Below are 15,133 nucleotides of genomic sequence, written 5' to 3'. Positions count from 1 at the left end.
GATGCTCATCTTCAAGCACACTGACAATGGAGTACCCCAAAAAATTGAATATTACTCTAAACTTTTGCTTCTTAAATCCTATAATTAGATATATTTATTTCTGATATTTAACATTTCACTTGGTATATTTCTAAATGATAAAATAATGCTGATCTTGGGGTTTGGGGTTTTTATTGTTGTTGTTTGAGAGGGGGCCTCATTATACAGCACTGGCTGGACTAGAACTCACTATGTAAACTAGTCAGGCTGGCCTTGAACTCACAGAGATCTACCTGCCTCTGCCTCCTGCCTCCAGAAGGCTGGATTAAAGGTGTGTGCCACCATGCCAAACCTTAATCTTGGTTTTAGTAAAGTTATAAGTAAGAATGCAATATAAGCTATAAGTAAGTTATAATGAAGTTATAAGTAAGCATGCAATTTCTTTTTATTAATCATGCTTTTTTCATTATGATTATTTGCTTACCCAGAACTCTACCTTATTCAAAACTAGTTTTCATGTTTAAAAGATTCACGTTTTCATTCTTTGTAGTATAATCATTCAGTACAATTTGGATACAAATTTAGTTTTAAATTGCCTATATATATGCATATATATACTAAATTCAACCAATTAGATTTAAAGGCCCTATAACATGCCCAGATATTTAACAAAGTAACTCTAACGCTATTCATTCTAGTTAGAGATACCCAAAGATTTGGGTTAACTCATCCAAATAATACAAAAGACTTCAATCTCTAATCACAACAATGTTCATGATGCTTTATACCTTACATATTGATGATTAATTAAATGACTAATATGTTCTATGTAGTACAATTAGCTGAGATTGTTAAAAAATATTAAATAGACAATATTTATATTTTACTAATGAAAGGAATAATACTACAGTGAATCCTTCAAAAGTTTCATTTCTACTTCGAAACATTAAAATAAAAGGTAAGATTTGGTTATTCCTATAAGGCCTATAAAATTTTGATTTCTATCAGATCTAATCTCTTGTTTCCATGAATGTTATTAATATTTGGTACAAGGATTAAATGGCTGGAGAGATGGCTCAGTAGTTAAGAGCACTGGCTGCTCTTGCAAAGGACCCAGGTTTGGTTCTCAGAATCCACACGGCAGCTAACAACCATCCCTAACGTCACTTCTAGGGGATCTGACACCCTTTTCTGACCTCCTCAGGGATTGCATGACACAGGTGTACTTACATTCATGCAGGCAATACACTCACACACACAAAATAAAAATAAATTATCACTTGCTTTTCTACACTAAATCTGGTATGACACAATATAATAAGACAAATCAAGTCGGTATCCATAGATAAGAGCTATGATAACTTAAATACTGAATGTCAATGTTTTCTAGAGTTAGAACTAGCCACTCCACATAAGGTTATAGCAGTAAAATCCAATGGCTGAAAGGAAAACTAAAATTAAAAGATAATATTTATTTTAATACTCCAAATATAAGTAAGATAATTCATAGAGTTCAAATAACTGTAAATACAGAGGGAAACATATAGTAAATCTAGTTTAGGGAAAAAAAATATATGTATGGGGCTTGTCCCATGTAATCTCAAACCAGACAAAATTCCGATACAGACATGAGGAAATGGGTTAGAAACCTCAACCCAACCTGAGGAACTACAACAACTGATGACTGCTGGGAGGAGAGATTCAGTCTCCTTAAGGGTGAGACTCTTAGTAGGTTAACCAGGCTCCAGTGGACGAACCCACACTGAAGGGCATTTAAGAAAACAAACCTGATTCTATAGGCCTTAATAAATTATCTATCTATCTATCATCTATCTATCTATCTATCTATCAATCGATCAATCATCTATCTATCTGAGTACAGAAATTTAGTAGGAAGTAAGAAAGTGGGGATGCAGATAGGTAGGGGGTCTAAATATGATCAAATATATTGTAAAAAATTTGCAAAAATTCAATTAAACTTTATTTTGAGATTCTATAGGCCTTAATAAATTATCTATCTATCTATCATCTATCTATCTATCTATCTATCAATCGATCAATCATCTATCTATCTGAGTACAGAAATTTAGTAGGAAGTAAGAAAGTGGGGATGCAGATAGGTAGGGGGTCTAAATATGATCAAATATATTGTAAAAAATTTGCAAAAATTCAATTAAACTTTATTTTGAAAATATATGTGTAAAATTTGATCTTTTAACATGTGTTTCTTTCCTTCACTCCATTAGGCCAATTAATGCTCTTGGTTATTTTAGTTTTAAGTGTAATAATCAAATTATACATCACATGTAAATGTTATGTAAGATACAGAGGAACAAAAGAGAAAAATAAAAAGTCAGATCCAGATTGTAATGGCTAATAGTTTTGATAGGATCCAGTTTTTTCCACATTGGCTTTACCAGCTCTTCCTGTCTCCTGAAGACTGCTCTTTCTGCCTACAACTCAGCCTCATCTACATCAGATCCTAGGAAGTGCTTTCTAGCAACAAAGGACAGTAACAATATTATTATCATATTATTATATTATATTAAATATTAATATAATTGATAATAATATTTAATAAATAATATATGGCCCTCACATGCACAAATTGTGATGGTTAGCCAACAGGGAGAACTTTGAAGGAGCATTTCCAGAAAAAGCCTGCATCTCCAAACTAAATCTTCTGCAAGACTTATCAATTGATGTAAAGTCAAATTTACTTCTGGGAGGGCTGCGCTGTGGGCATTCTTGGCTCCCAGGCCCCATGCTGTCCTTACAAACAACCAATAGTACCCCTAGTACTGGAATTTTTACTTAATCATTGTACAGCTTTTGGGAGCCTTTTTTTTTTTTTTTTTTTTTTTTTTTTTTTTAATACAGGATTAGGCTGTTGCAGACTTTTCCCAACCATTCTGGTAGGTATCACTCAACCATAAAGCTCCTAAGAATTTTACCCAGCCTTTGTTTCTTCAGGTGTACTTGATAATCTCTCAAATGGGTTTCACACCTGTAAAACACTCAAAGGTTAACATTATATATTAAATCAAATATAGACAAGGTTTAGCACAGCATGGAAAAATTCTATCCATTTGTATAAACTGCTTTCTCAACAGATCTCTGTTGGATACCATAACATAGATAAGAGGCATTAACTTAGTTAGTTCTTTACTATCTTTAGTTATCCCTTTGGAGTCATTCCGCATTCAGGGATTTTACACAGAGCCTCCCTGTATTGTTTTATTGATAAACTCATGGCTTCTGGCTCAAGTTGCCTGGCGCTGCACCAGGCTGAGGAGGCAGAGGGCCCCTCTTGTCCCCACTGCACCTGTTGGTTCCCCAGTCAGGAAGGCCCTGGGTCTGCCTTCAGGCTATAGCCATATCTGTCATCTCTCCATTAATCATACCTGGCGGTTGGGGGAGGCCCTGGTAGGGAAAACTGCCTCCACCCCTAGCATAACCTTTCTCAGGAGAGAAATGTACCTTGTTTAATCTTTGGGAATCCTTAACCACCCCTGGGACAGTTTTTATCCTTTGTATGCCTTTTGTGAACTGTTTCTTGGGTTTTAAAGCCTTCCAGAAACTCCTTAGCACAGAATTTTCTATTTATTTATTTATTTATTGTCAGTTTTTTCTTTAGGAACTTTGGTTAGACATAAATCTTGCTACATTTGCCTTTGGGTAACCGAAACAGACCTCTTTTTTCGCCTTGTCTTTTTTATATCTCTTGTAGGTTGTTTTATTATTTTACAGACACATTTTGCATGCTGGTTTGAGTCACTTAGATCTGCCAAAGCCTCCCTTAATTTACAGACATTCTGCCGCATTGAGGGACTTAGAAAACCATTAAAGCTCCATACCATTCTTGAGGTCTCTCTTGAATTAAACTTTTCTTTAAATCTGCGGTGAACACAGTCCTATCAGGCCCAGAGAATTAGGTATCATATATTGCTTTCCTTATATCTAGTTCTCTCAGTAATGCCTGTCACTCTTCTATGGTCCTCCAGCCCCTGCTAACCATGGGAGCCTCCACTGGTGATGACCAAGTGTCTTTTATGCCTCCCACAAGCCATTCCATTAGGGTCTGCTCCCCCTGCATTGGTCTAGGTTACATAACCTATGTCTCAAGAGGTCTGGGTGGTTCCATAGCTCAGGTTTGATGCTTCTGAAGCATTTAGAATAATATCATTTGCTCCCATGTCCCATATTCTTACAAGCCATGTGGTTAAGGGCTCCTTCGCTTATTTGAAAGTCTTCCCTAGTTCTAACAGCTTCAATGTGGAGTGTTTTCTGCTGGCTACAGTTCCTTGTAGCGGACCATTGTTAAGGCTTTCATCAGTGTGTTGAAACGCTGATTTTCCTCTTTGTAGTAAAGGTTGAATCTGAGGGGCGTCTTTAGCTATTTCTATTTCTAGGTTGTTCCCTTTCTCATTACTATCTGCCTTTTTCCATGTGTCCCTTGACTCCTGGTTCTAGGATGAACCTTGTATTACAGATCTAATCTGGGGTCTCTTTCCTCTTTGGTCCCCTAGCCTTAAGCAAGTTAAAATCTCCAGTTCCCTTTCTCTTGTGCAGTTTACTTGCATGTTCTGAGGCCCACACCACATTGCCTGTAACTCCTTTCCCATCTTTTCAGTCTCCCCTCAGGCTATTGTCTCTGCCCTGGACAAGTCTTTTATTATGCAAAGCAGCCAGGCAGTTTCAGAGATGCTTTTTTTTTTATTATTTTTGATCCAAGTTCTGTTTCCATGGCTTGTAAAATTTTTTCTAGGCCTTCCACAGTCCTTAAAGAATTTTCATACATGTGAGGCAGCAGCCCTCATCGCTTAAGCAATTGCACTGTTTTGTGTCATTTATGAGATGGTGGCCACCTGGGGACTTCCCCCATTAAACTCATTGTCCACTTAGGTGGCCTCATTTTAGTTACATATTTCATTATCCATTGCAGAATCTGTGTGACTATTACCCATACTCTCCCCTCCCCCAACTGGGCTTCAGTCTTTTTCCATATCAGAGACATTGTCAAACTCCTCCAGTTTGTCATAGCTCACATATCCTGCCGACTACACCAATTTTAAAGTCAAATTTACTTCTGAGAGCCTGAGCTGTGTGCACTCTCAGCTCCCAGGCCCCACGCTGTTCTTACGACCAACTGACAATTTAGGGAATAAGGAAATTTGAGTTTTCTTACAGAGTTTGTGATGACCGGGAGGGGGTTACTTTCAAAGGCATGCACACCCATGCTTTTTTCCTTACATCTTGGCTGAGCTTCCTAGATCTGCAGCTACTAGAGTACCCACCCAAGAATGGAAAGCTCCTGCTGCCTCCCTGGCTTCTCCTGCATCTGTCCTTAGACCCTCCCCTTCACGCAATTGAAGCTGACCAATTGGGTGACAAGGGTGACTGTCTCCCTTCCTTTCAACAGAGCCTCTTAGGGTACAGACATCCAGCTGTTGCTAGTTCTTTCAGAGGACACACCTATCCAACAACTGATTAGAACCTGACCTGACTTTTAAGTCCTCAGTGTGGGGTTCAGGCATCTATCTCCTGGAGAGCACTGGGCTCAGGATCCTATCCCACCAAGCTGCATTGCAGTTATATTAGTTACTCTTTGACCTCTGTATTAGTTTCTTTTCTATTGCTGTAATAAAATACCATCACCAATAACAATAGAGGAGAAAAGGGTTTATTTTAGCTCACTGCTCCAGAGGAAAAGTGTCTTCATCATGAAAAGGCATGACAACATTCAGGGAAAGCATGACGGCAGTATCAGGAAGATGACTGATCACATTTTCATCTACATTACAGGAAGGAGGAGAGAGAGAGAGAGAGAGAGAGAGAGAGAGAGAGAGAGAGAGTCCATACCCTCTTCAGACAGCCAAACAGCACCACCAACTAGGGGACCAAGTGTTCAAATACACAAACCTTTGGGGAACATTTCTCTTTCAAACCACAATAACCTCTGTGCCCTCCAAGATGGGGCTCCAGACTTTAAATTCCCATCCCTTCCAAGGGTTGGTTCTAAAGTACAGACCTGAGCCTCAGATCATCATATGAAACCAGTAGGTATCAGGGCCCTGCAGATAACAAATGTGGGTGTGACACCCACATTCCCCAATGCTAGTTGCCTGTGGGTCTCAATAGGCACCAGCCTGGGTCCCAAGGAAGGGGGATCATTTTGAGTGTGAGGAGGGCACTGGTAACCATGCCTACCACATTGGAGCCTGCTGTGCCCAAGTTGCAACTCACCATTCTGGCAGGCCTCTGGGAAGGTAGACGAAAGACAGAAGGAGAGAGGGAGAGAGGGAGAGAGGGAGAGAGGGAGGGGGAAGGGGGGAGAGAGAGAGAGAGAGAGAGAGAGAGAGAGAGAAAGAGAGGAGAGCAAATTGCTTATAGCATGAGAAAGTCCACGGGGGGTAGTGCTGGGGTACCCAATTACTGGATATGCTGTAGACTGGTGCTTCCACATCAGTACCACTATGTCTGTCAGCACCACCATGTCTGCTTCTACATAGACGCCACCATCTTTGGATGCCATGTGGTCAAAATCATGTTGACTTTCAGGGTTCCTTTCTGTGATCAGAAGATAGATATCAGGATGTTGAAGGGGGTCATGGCTCTGTATGCATCTCCCAGACTAGGTGTGGGTTGGCCCAGTAGCTGTGGACCTACACAGGCCTCCCCATCTAAATGCACACCCTTCCTGGCAGCTGCCTCCCTCTCTAACTGCAGCCCTTGCCTGACAGCCATTGGTAGAAAATTTCATTGCCCCAGCATGGCCCCAGCATTATCCCAGTAGGGTAAGGGTAAGAATCCATGCACATCCTCAGTCTTCCACAGAAGGAAGCTATAAGCCATGGAGAGGAAAAAGGAGGAAAGGGACTGGTTGGATCTGCTGTGCCTTGGACTGTGGTCATTGCCCTCATAGCGACTTGCCCACAATTTCCAAGGGATAGAATGAAAGGGGGAGGAGAAAGAAACAAGGAAGGTGGGAAAGGAAGGGAAAGGAAGGGGAGGGGAGGGGAAGGGAGGGAAGGGGAAGGGAGGGAAGGGAAGGGAGGAGGAAGGGAAGGGAAAGGAAGGAGGGGAGGGGAGGGAAGGGGAAGGGAAGGGAGGGAAGGGAAGAGGAGGGGACAGGAGGGGAGGGGAGGTGTCGCCAGTGTCACCTCAGGGTCATTCCCCTGAGGGAGGAATCACGCTCGCTAGTCGTGTCTGTCTTTCACATGCATTTATTTATATACGACAAACAACACAAGTCAAATGTACAATAAGGTACCGGTCCTAGAGAGTTAGACCCTCAAGTTCTGTCACTGGAATGCCGATGGCATGGCCTCGATAGGCTGCGAGGTTCGACGTGGTTTGTGACGTCTCGATTCCTCTGGAGGCGGTCAGCAAGAGGAGCATGATTCAGCGAGAAGAAGGGGCCGCACACAGCATCGGGATGCTCTGAGTAGAGTGCGCCCCTGAGATTCTCAAGGATCCGGCTTTTAAGGTCTGAGTCCATGATTCAGCAGACATCTGGTTATCAGTCCTTGCATCATTAACTTGGTCGCTTGTCAGTAGAACATCTGGCTAGCTCCAGAGTCTTATCTGTGTTTCACACATTCACACCAATCCATTTTCAAGTAAACATTTTACTTGAGTCTTAATATTACCAGTTTATAATTTCAAGTATAAATTATATTAATTATATCCTAACTCTAAAACACTCATTACAGGAGGGAAGGGGAGGGAAGGGAGGAGGAAGGGAAGGGAAAGGAAGGAGGGAAGGAAGGAAAGAAGATTGGAAAGATGGGTGTGCTTTTTAAGGAAGAGAGGCATTTAGGGCTTCTTTTAAGATTTTTAAGGAACTAGGGACATAAATCTTGCCTCCTGACTGTTTGTCAACTATTATAGGCATTGGTCACAGTCCAGAAGGAACCCACTGAAATTTCCAGGTTCTCGTGTCACAGAACAAAAAAAAATTGGACCAAAAACACATGGCTAGTGGTAGAAATGAAAAGTTTATTAGTAGAGCACTTCTGAGGCCAGAAGTGGGTCAGGGAAAGGTCAGAAGCTCAAAGGCACTGGGGCCAGGAGAGTCATGATCTTTTATAGTCATTTATACAACACCCGCCTTCTCCACATTAGTATACTGAGGGCATTTCTCTCCGCATTGTCCTTTCTAGGTAGTCCTTATTGTGGGGAGTGGGTCTCAGTCTTTCTCTTTGTCATTGATTTCTTTCATATGTTAATTTTGATGCTTCTCTCCCAACCCTAGTCTGCCAATCATCAGCACACTGTCAACTGTTGTAGCATAGCTTTTCCTTCCAGGATATAACATGACCATCTATAACCAGCCTGGAGCAAAAATAATGTTGGCCTAGTAGTCAGCACAATGAAATAAGCAGAACAATACAGTGACAGCTCAGTTGTGGTTATGGTGATTGGCTACTAACCCTCTTAGTAGAAGAATGAAGGAGAATGTACTAGTGTACATATTAACTGAAGGTGGCGGTCCACGATGGCACTTCCTTGATAGGGTAAGACTGTTTGATAATGCAGCTGATTTTGAATCACACGAGTTCCTCCAAGTAACCACTTAGCTATGCTTCTGTAAGTAAGCCCCATAAACTCCTGGATCTCTGTGGGGACCTAAAGGCCCCACCTTGCATAGGTCCAAAAGGAAGTAACTGGGGACGTGGCCTGGCTTGCTTTGAAAGTCTGAAGAATACTTCCACTGCTGAGGAGTACATGATCAGTGAGTGACCATCCTTAAGATACACCCTGGGAGGGGGGAGTTCCAGGTGCCTTTATAAGCTTTGTAACACCTGCAATAAATGAGTCCCTGCCTGACTAGACTCCCCATTGCGTCTGAGTGTCCCCGGGTATTGGGGGCAGCTTGGGCTGGCGAATGGCGTACTTACTCATCCCCAATCATCACTGCACCGGGGGTCGCTGGTTCGAATCCCCGGCAGTTCCCCAAGCTGGACTTGGCATAGAATACTAACTTTGCTGTCATTGGTATCCTATCTGGGGTGAATAGGCATTTGCTCAAGTCTACCAAGTAGAAGTCATGCTGAATTCTTGAGAGTTATTAACAATATTCTCTCTTGGAAACTTTTTAAATTGGTTACCTGAAGCTTCAGGTGTATTATATTACAAGTTCAGAATGATTTGAAAAACAGTAGTGATGGCATTCAGTCTCTTAAGAGGGAAGCATTTGAATGAATGATAAGTGGTATAAACACACAAAGTTGCAACAAAATGATTCGTAATGAATGGAAATCAATGAAAATTACAGGTAGGGGAAATAAATGGAAGAACAGATAAAACGACAAGCACGATTTGTTGGAGCGTGGGCTGACCTGATGCCACTGTGTGAGTTCAGGCCAACTACTACCTCAGCAGATAATTGAAGGTCCAGGATGACAAATAAATTAGTTCCTAATACCTATGTGACCATCGATTTAGTGGAGAAAAAACCTCAAATCCCACCAGGCATACATATGGTCAGATATATGGATATAAACACATACAAGTTAATACTTCTTTTTCATGCTCAAGAACAGGGTTTCAAGTAGACATGGCCATAATTTTTAGTGGTACATGGTTTTGTTGGAGCATCCTCAAACACTGACTCTTAGCAATTTTTTTTAAAAGAAAAAAATCACAGACAACTTGGGTTCTGGCATTTTTATTGCACTTGGCACAGCGCTTGAAATCTCAAAGCATTAGTTGGAATTCAAAAAGAAGAGTAGATTCACTTTGGCAAAGGGAGAAGGAGACTTCACGGTGACTTTAACCTGCCACATACAGACCTTTTAGAAAAAGACCCGCAAAAGCCAAAAGCCATCATTTTAGTGATAAACTCTGAGTGTGGACCTCCACGATAGAACACTGACTAGACATATGCTGAAGCTCTGCATTGGAGATTGGCTCTTCCCTAACAGAAGGCACCAAGATCAGTAATGGCGCATCCAGCAGTACAGCACAGAGCTTGCAAATCTCATCTGGACGTCATCGAATGCTTCACTGGTTCCCAAAGCCTTTCCATGGGCACCTGCTGATCTTGTGCTCGTTCCTCTCCTGAGGAATCCACCTTGGGAAGGTTCTGCTCAATACTTTCCTGAGAAGTCTCATGTCTGCTTAGGAGTTGGAAGTAGTTTCTTTTCTCACCTATATGAAAGAGAAAAAGTTACCACACTGTCTTAAAGAGCTCTGACAAAGAAGGCAACAGCTTTGCTCTGCCATTGGAGAAATGAATTGAATTTCTGAAATGAAACTGAATCTTGCATGTGAGTTTTAAAATGTTGGTCTGGCTTCAGAGAGTTTGGCACTTAGGCAAGAGCTCAGTCATGCACACTCTCCATTTGACATAGGAGGAAACTTGGAAACCATTATCACTTGGCTAGTTCAACTGCTATTAGCCACCCTGCTCCTTGACCAGTGGTTTCCAAAGGTATTAGTTACATGAGGTAAACAAAGCAACAACAAAAACACTGGATGCCCTTTGCAAAGCTGATCAGTAGGAAAGGAAGTGGAGATGGAAATTCCATATCTGAAAATGAAACATAGACCACATTACTTTAATCTAAATGTTGTTTTGTTAGGGTCCAAGACTCCGTGGGCTTCCCAGGAAAACAATATGTATGAGCACAGAGATGTAATTCAAGCAAAGTCTTTATTAAGCCAGCTAGCTGGGGTCGACCGTCCTCCCAAGACACGCAGGCCTGGTTAGAGCAATCAACCCTGAAGCAACTTCAGGCAAAGTTTATATAGGATTTTCACCCATTGTACCGTATCAGAGCCCGCACATTTTCACACAACCAATAGCTTTAAAATACCTAACCTATAGATTTAAGCTAATTCATGTGTGTCACCCTCTGGGTGGTACGTGTCAGTTTCCTGATTTCTCTAATCTCTTATTTACACAAGCATTTCTGACCACTTTCTGTTTTCTCTCACATGCCTACGTGACTTATCATGGGTCACGCCCTGGGGCGGCAGCCCACATCCCATTATCTATCTCTGGGCACCCTTATGTCTCAGTCTAGCCTTGTACCAGATTTGAGTGGCTCTTAGCCAGGAAGTTATAAGCAATGAAGTAATTAAACTTAAGTACTATTAAATTCTCTCTCTCTCTCTTCAATCTTTGATTTCTTCTGTATTTTTTCCTTACAGTTTCTGGTGTCTGCATTTAAGCCTTTCTCACTTTTAATTTTGTTCAGACTCACTTACCGCCTAGGCACATTGGCAAGCATCAAGAAAAACTAAATGAATAAATGTCGGTTGGTAAACTACTAACTGATCAGATAAATAAAGTATAGGAAAACTCTCTAGAAACCTGGGGGAGTATAACAAAGAGTGTTATGATTTCAGTAGTGTCAAAAAGAGAGAGAGGGCCAGTAATATGGCTCAGTGGGCAAGGGCACTTGTACCCTGACAATACAAGCCTGGACCTGAGTTTGATTGCAGAACCCACATAAAGGTGGAAGAACAGAACTGAATCCACAAGTTATCCCATGCCCCCCACTCATACGATAATATTAATAAATAAAATCTATAAAGACAGAGATTCATAAGACATTCATTCTGCTGCTCCATACATTTCAGAGACATGCCAAATGTAATTTTTCCTAGTACATTGTGATATGCTATTCCAAAAAATCAACGTCAATCTTTACTTTCTTATAATCCAAAACCTTTATATTTCTGGTAAGATCTAGTTATATGAACCTCCAAAGTGGTAATGATAAGTTTATGAAATCTCAGGACACTACTCCACTGAAAAATAACTATTGTTGGTCATTTAAAAAATATTATTTTTATTTTATGTGTATGAGTGGATGCCTACATGTATGTAAGTGCACCTGCGTCACGAAATGCCTGCAAAGGTCAGAAGAGGGCATCAGATCCCCTGGAACTGATGGGTTCTGGGAATCAGAACCACAATGTGGGTTCTGGGAATCAAACCCAGGTCCTCTGCAAGAGCAGTCAGGGCTCTTAACTGCTAAGCCATCTTTCCAGCCCCTGTTGGTCATTTTCTAAAATATTTTGTTTACCAAAGTCATTTTAAACTGAGTTGAAACCTTTACCATCATATATGTGGTTGCAACACTTGCGATGTCATCCATCTCCTAAACTTTTTATTAGAAAACAAAGCGATTGAAGCAGAACTGTGAACCTTGGCACAGGAAGAGAAATGCTTCATGACTTCACATTTGTGGGGCTGAGAAAGCTGGAGTCCTGGAAACAGGAGGAAGATGATTTCTGGCTGGAGCTGAGTTAGGTTTCAGGAATGAGGGGGTGGGGGGATGTCAACGAGTACACAGGTTCAGATAGCCAGGAGGAATAAGTTCAAGAGATCTGTTGTACAACATGGTTGCTGTGTCATTAGCAATATATGCATTCCTGGTAGTTAATAAGAGAATACATTTTAAGTGTCCTCATCACAAGAAAATGTGGACAATGTGTATGTTAATTAGCCTGGCTCGGCCATTCCTTAATGTACATGATATTTAAAATACCATGTCATACATAATAAATTTGCATATTTTGTCAATTTAAAAATAAAATAATGAAAAACAAATCTTAAATTTTACCTCACACTTTATTATAGGACCAGCAGAAAGAAATCTAGTCAATTTCTAAGTTACTTGAATTAAAAAATAAAAAGAAATTCAGTGAGGTCAGTCACTCTGAACTGTATCAGGTTGACAGTCACCTTTGGAGTTCTGACCAGACATTTTCTACTGCACAGATCCACGCTGAGTCCCATGCTGAGTCCCACCTCCTCCTAGTGACTTCTCAAACTGACAGAGGCTATGTCATTTATTGACTCCTCTCCACTTGGAATCTAGTATACAACTAGTAACAACTTCAGTTGTTGAAGCAGATAGACCTAGCTTGCTTCCTAGCCACACTGCTGACCAGCTGGGTAAATAGTTTTCTCCTTGATAAATGGTGAAGATGATAGCATCACTTATTTCACAAGATCTTTATCTAAGAAAGATGAATAAAATGTTGCACAAGAAACTGCCTGGTACTTAGTAAGTCCTGGATTAGAGTCAGATTCCTTCCTTTTACCCTTGTCTGACACTTAACCTGAATTCTCTTATCACACTGCATAATCATCCCTGTGTGGATATCTTGCTTCTTTTTCTCATATTTTATTTATTTTTCTTTTATGTGTATGAGTGTATTGCCTGCACGTAGGTAGGTGCACTACCCATGCCGTGCAATGCCCGCGGAGGTCAGAAAAGGGCGTCAAATCCCCTGGAGTTAAGGATGGTTGTTTACTGTCATTTGGGTGCTGGGAATCAAACCCAGGTCCTCTGCAAGAGCAGCTAGTGGTCTGAAGCGCTGAGCCAGACATCTTGCTTCTCTATAGCCTTCACAGCTCCTGCCATAGACGCTACCTTATTCAAGCCATCATTCCATGACATGACTTCAATAAGGAGACTAAAGAATGAGACCCTTACTTTTTGAAATGTAGCGTGCTCACCTTGTTCCCTAGCCAAATTCAGTTTATTTTGATAATCAACCCTCTTCATTGATATGTAAGTGACTCAGCAGTTCTTGGGGGCGGGGAGTCTGGGAAAAAGGGAGACAGGTGAGTTCAATTACCTTGCAGCGCGCCCTCCAGGTGTCGTCTCCACCTGGAGCTGGCACAGATACAGATGACTGTTCTCACATACTCTGGGCCACAAAGCTTCAGTCTCCCTGCTTCTCACTTCCGGGATGGCAAACAGGACAGAGAACAGAAACAGACCAAAAGTGGAGTCCTTCATTCTCCTGAAACTAGAATGAGAACTGATACGGTCAGCAGTGCTCGGTCAGGTTTTGAGATCACCCTCACCTTCCTGAGCAATTTATACTAACTTTCCTGATTCTGTATTGGTCAGGCCTTATTTTAACAATATTTACCAAGCACATAGGTTACAGTGTGGAGAGCTAGTAGTGTGATTTTATGATTATGGCTGGTTATTCAGTCATCTGAACACATCACTTATCATGGCTACATCTTTTTGGGAGGTGCTGTGGAAATTCAAGGACTTTGAAAGCAACCAAATAAGAGTTTCAATCCCTAATTTGCACTTACTGTACTACAGCAAATTTTAAACTCTTTGAACCTCAATCTCTATATATTTGTAGAATGGGAAACCCTGTCTGATAAGGGTTTCTTAGTAGTGAAAACAGCATTTATGTCAATGCATGGAGAAACCACTCAGTGCAGTCTGGATTCGCTTCCTGGATTTCCACTTACCAGATCTAGAATCTTAAGTTAAACTCTTCTTTTGGACATTTGTTGATGATAATAGCTACCTCACAGAGAGGATGAGATAATGTGGGTGCCAGTTTACATAATTAACAGCTGATCGTTTCTTGATTCCCATCTTACCTCAGCATCAGAATAGACTAGGAGAGATAACTTCTCTTCAGAATTCAAATTTCCCTGATCAGATTCTTCTGAACCTGTTACTTGGGTGTTCCTATCTCAATATTGTCTCAATATACATTTCTATTATAATAAGGCTGAATTCATATTCTCAAATAGCTAATAATGAGATATCTCTTTTTGTAAGCTGACTGAAGCCCTTACCTAAGCTCTTAGCTAAATGGACAAGGCTTAGACTCAGCTGTCAACTTGACACAGCCCGGAGTCACTTCAGGGAATTTCAATTGAGATATTGCCCAGGTCAGATCAGCCTGTGACTGTGTCTGAGAGGAACTGTCTTGGGCCCACTGTGGGCAGTTCCATCCCTAGGCAGGTGATTCTGGGCTATATTAGAAAGCTAGCTAAACATTAGCCTGGGAGCGCGCCAGAGACCGAGCCAGTAAAGCAGTGTTCCTCCATGGCTTCTGGTTCAGGTTCCTGCTTTGAGTTCCTGCCCTGAGTTCCCTCAGTGATAGACTGTGACCTGGAAGTGTGAGCTGAAGTAAACCCTTCCCTCTCCAGGTTGCTTTTAGTCAGAATGCTTCATCACAACAACAAAAAAGCAAACTAGAACAGCTGCCTAACCTGGGTATCAAATATACTCTAGAAACTAATAAAATGTACAATCATCTACACCTCCTCCCCTAGATTCTAAATTTCCTTATTTCTTTCCTTCCTTCCTCCCTCCCTCCTTCCTCCCTTCCTCCCTCCCTCCCCCCTCCCTCCTTCCTCCCTCCC

At 41.3% G+C, this 15,133-nt stretch overlaps 1 protein-coding gene across 1 annotated transcript; it reads right to left on the bottom strand.

Moving 5' to 3' along the window:
* Positions 1-9,901: 9,901 nt before the first annotated feature.
* Insl5 (insulin like 5) lies at positions 9,902-13,748 on the bottom strand. The gene is given in 3 exon segments (XM_008831088.1): positions 9,902-10,134; positions 13,585-13,676; positions 13,678-13,748. Coding segments are annotated over 3 exon segments (396 nt in total).
* Between the last annotated feature and the right edge of the window lie 1,385 nt (positions 13,749-15,133).

The sequence above is a fragment of the Nannospalax galili genome, unplaced genomic scaffold (genome assembly GCF_000622305.1).
Source record: "Nannospalax galili isolate Female #2095 unplaced genomic scaffold, S.galili_v1.0 scaffold553, whole genome shotgun sequence".
NCBI classification, from domain to species: domain Eukaryota; kingdom Metazoa; phylum Chordata; class Mammalia; order Rodentia; family Spalacidae; genus Nannospalax; species Nannospalax galili.
The sequence above is the reverse complement of the archived record's forward strand: the minus strand, read 5'-3'. Positions and strand labels throughout refer to the sequence as shown.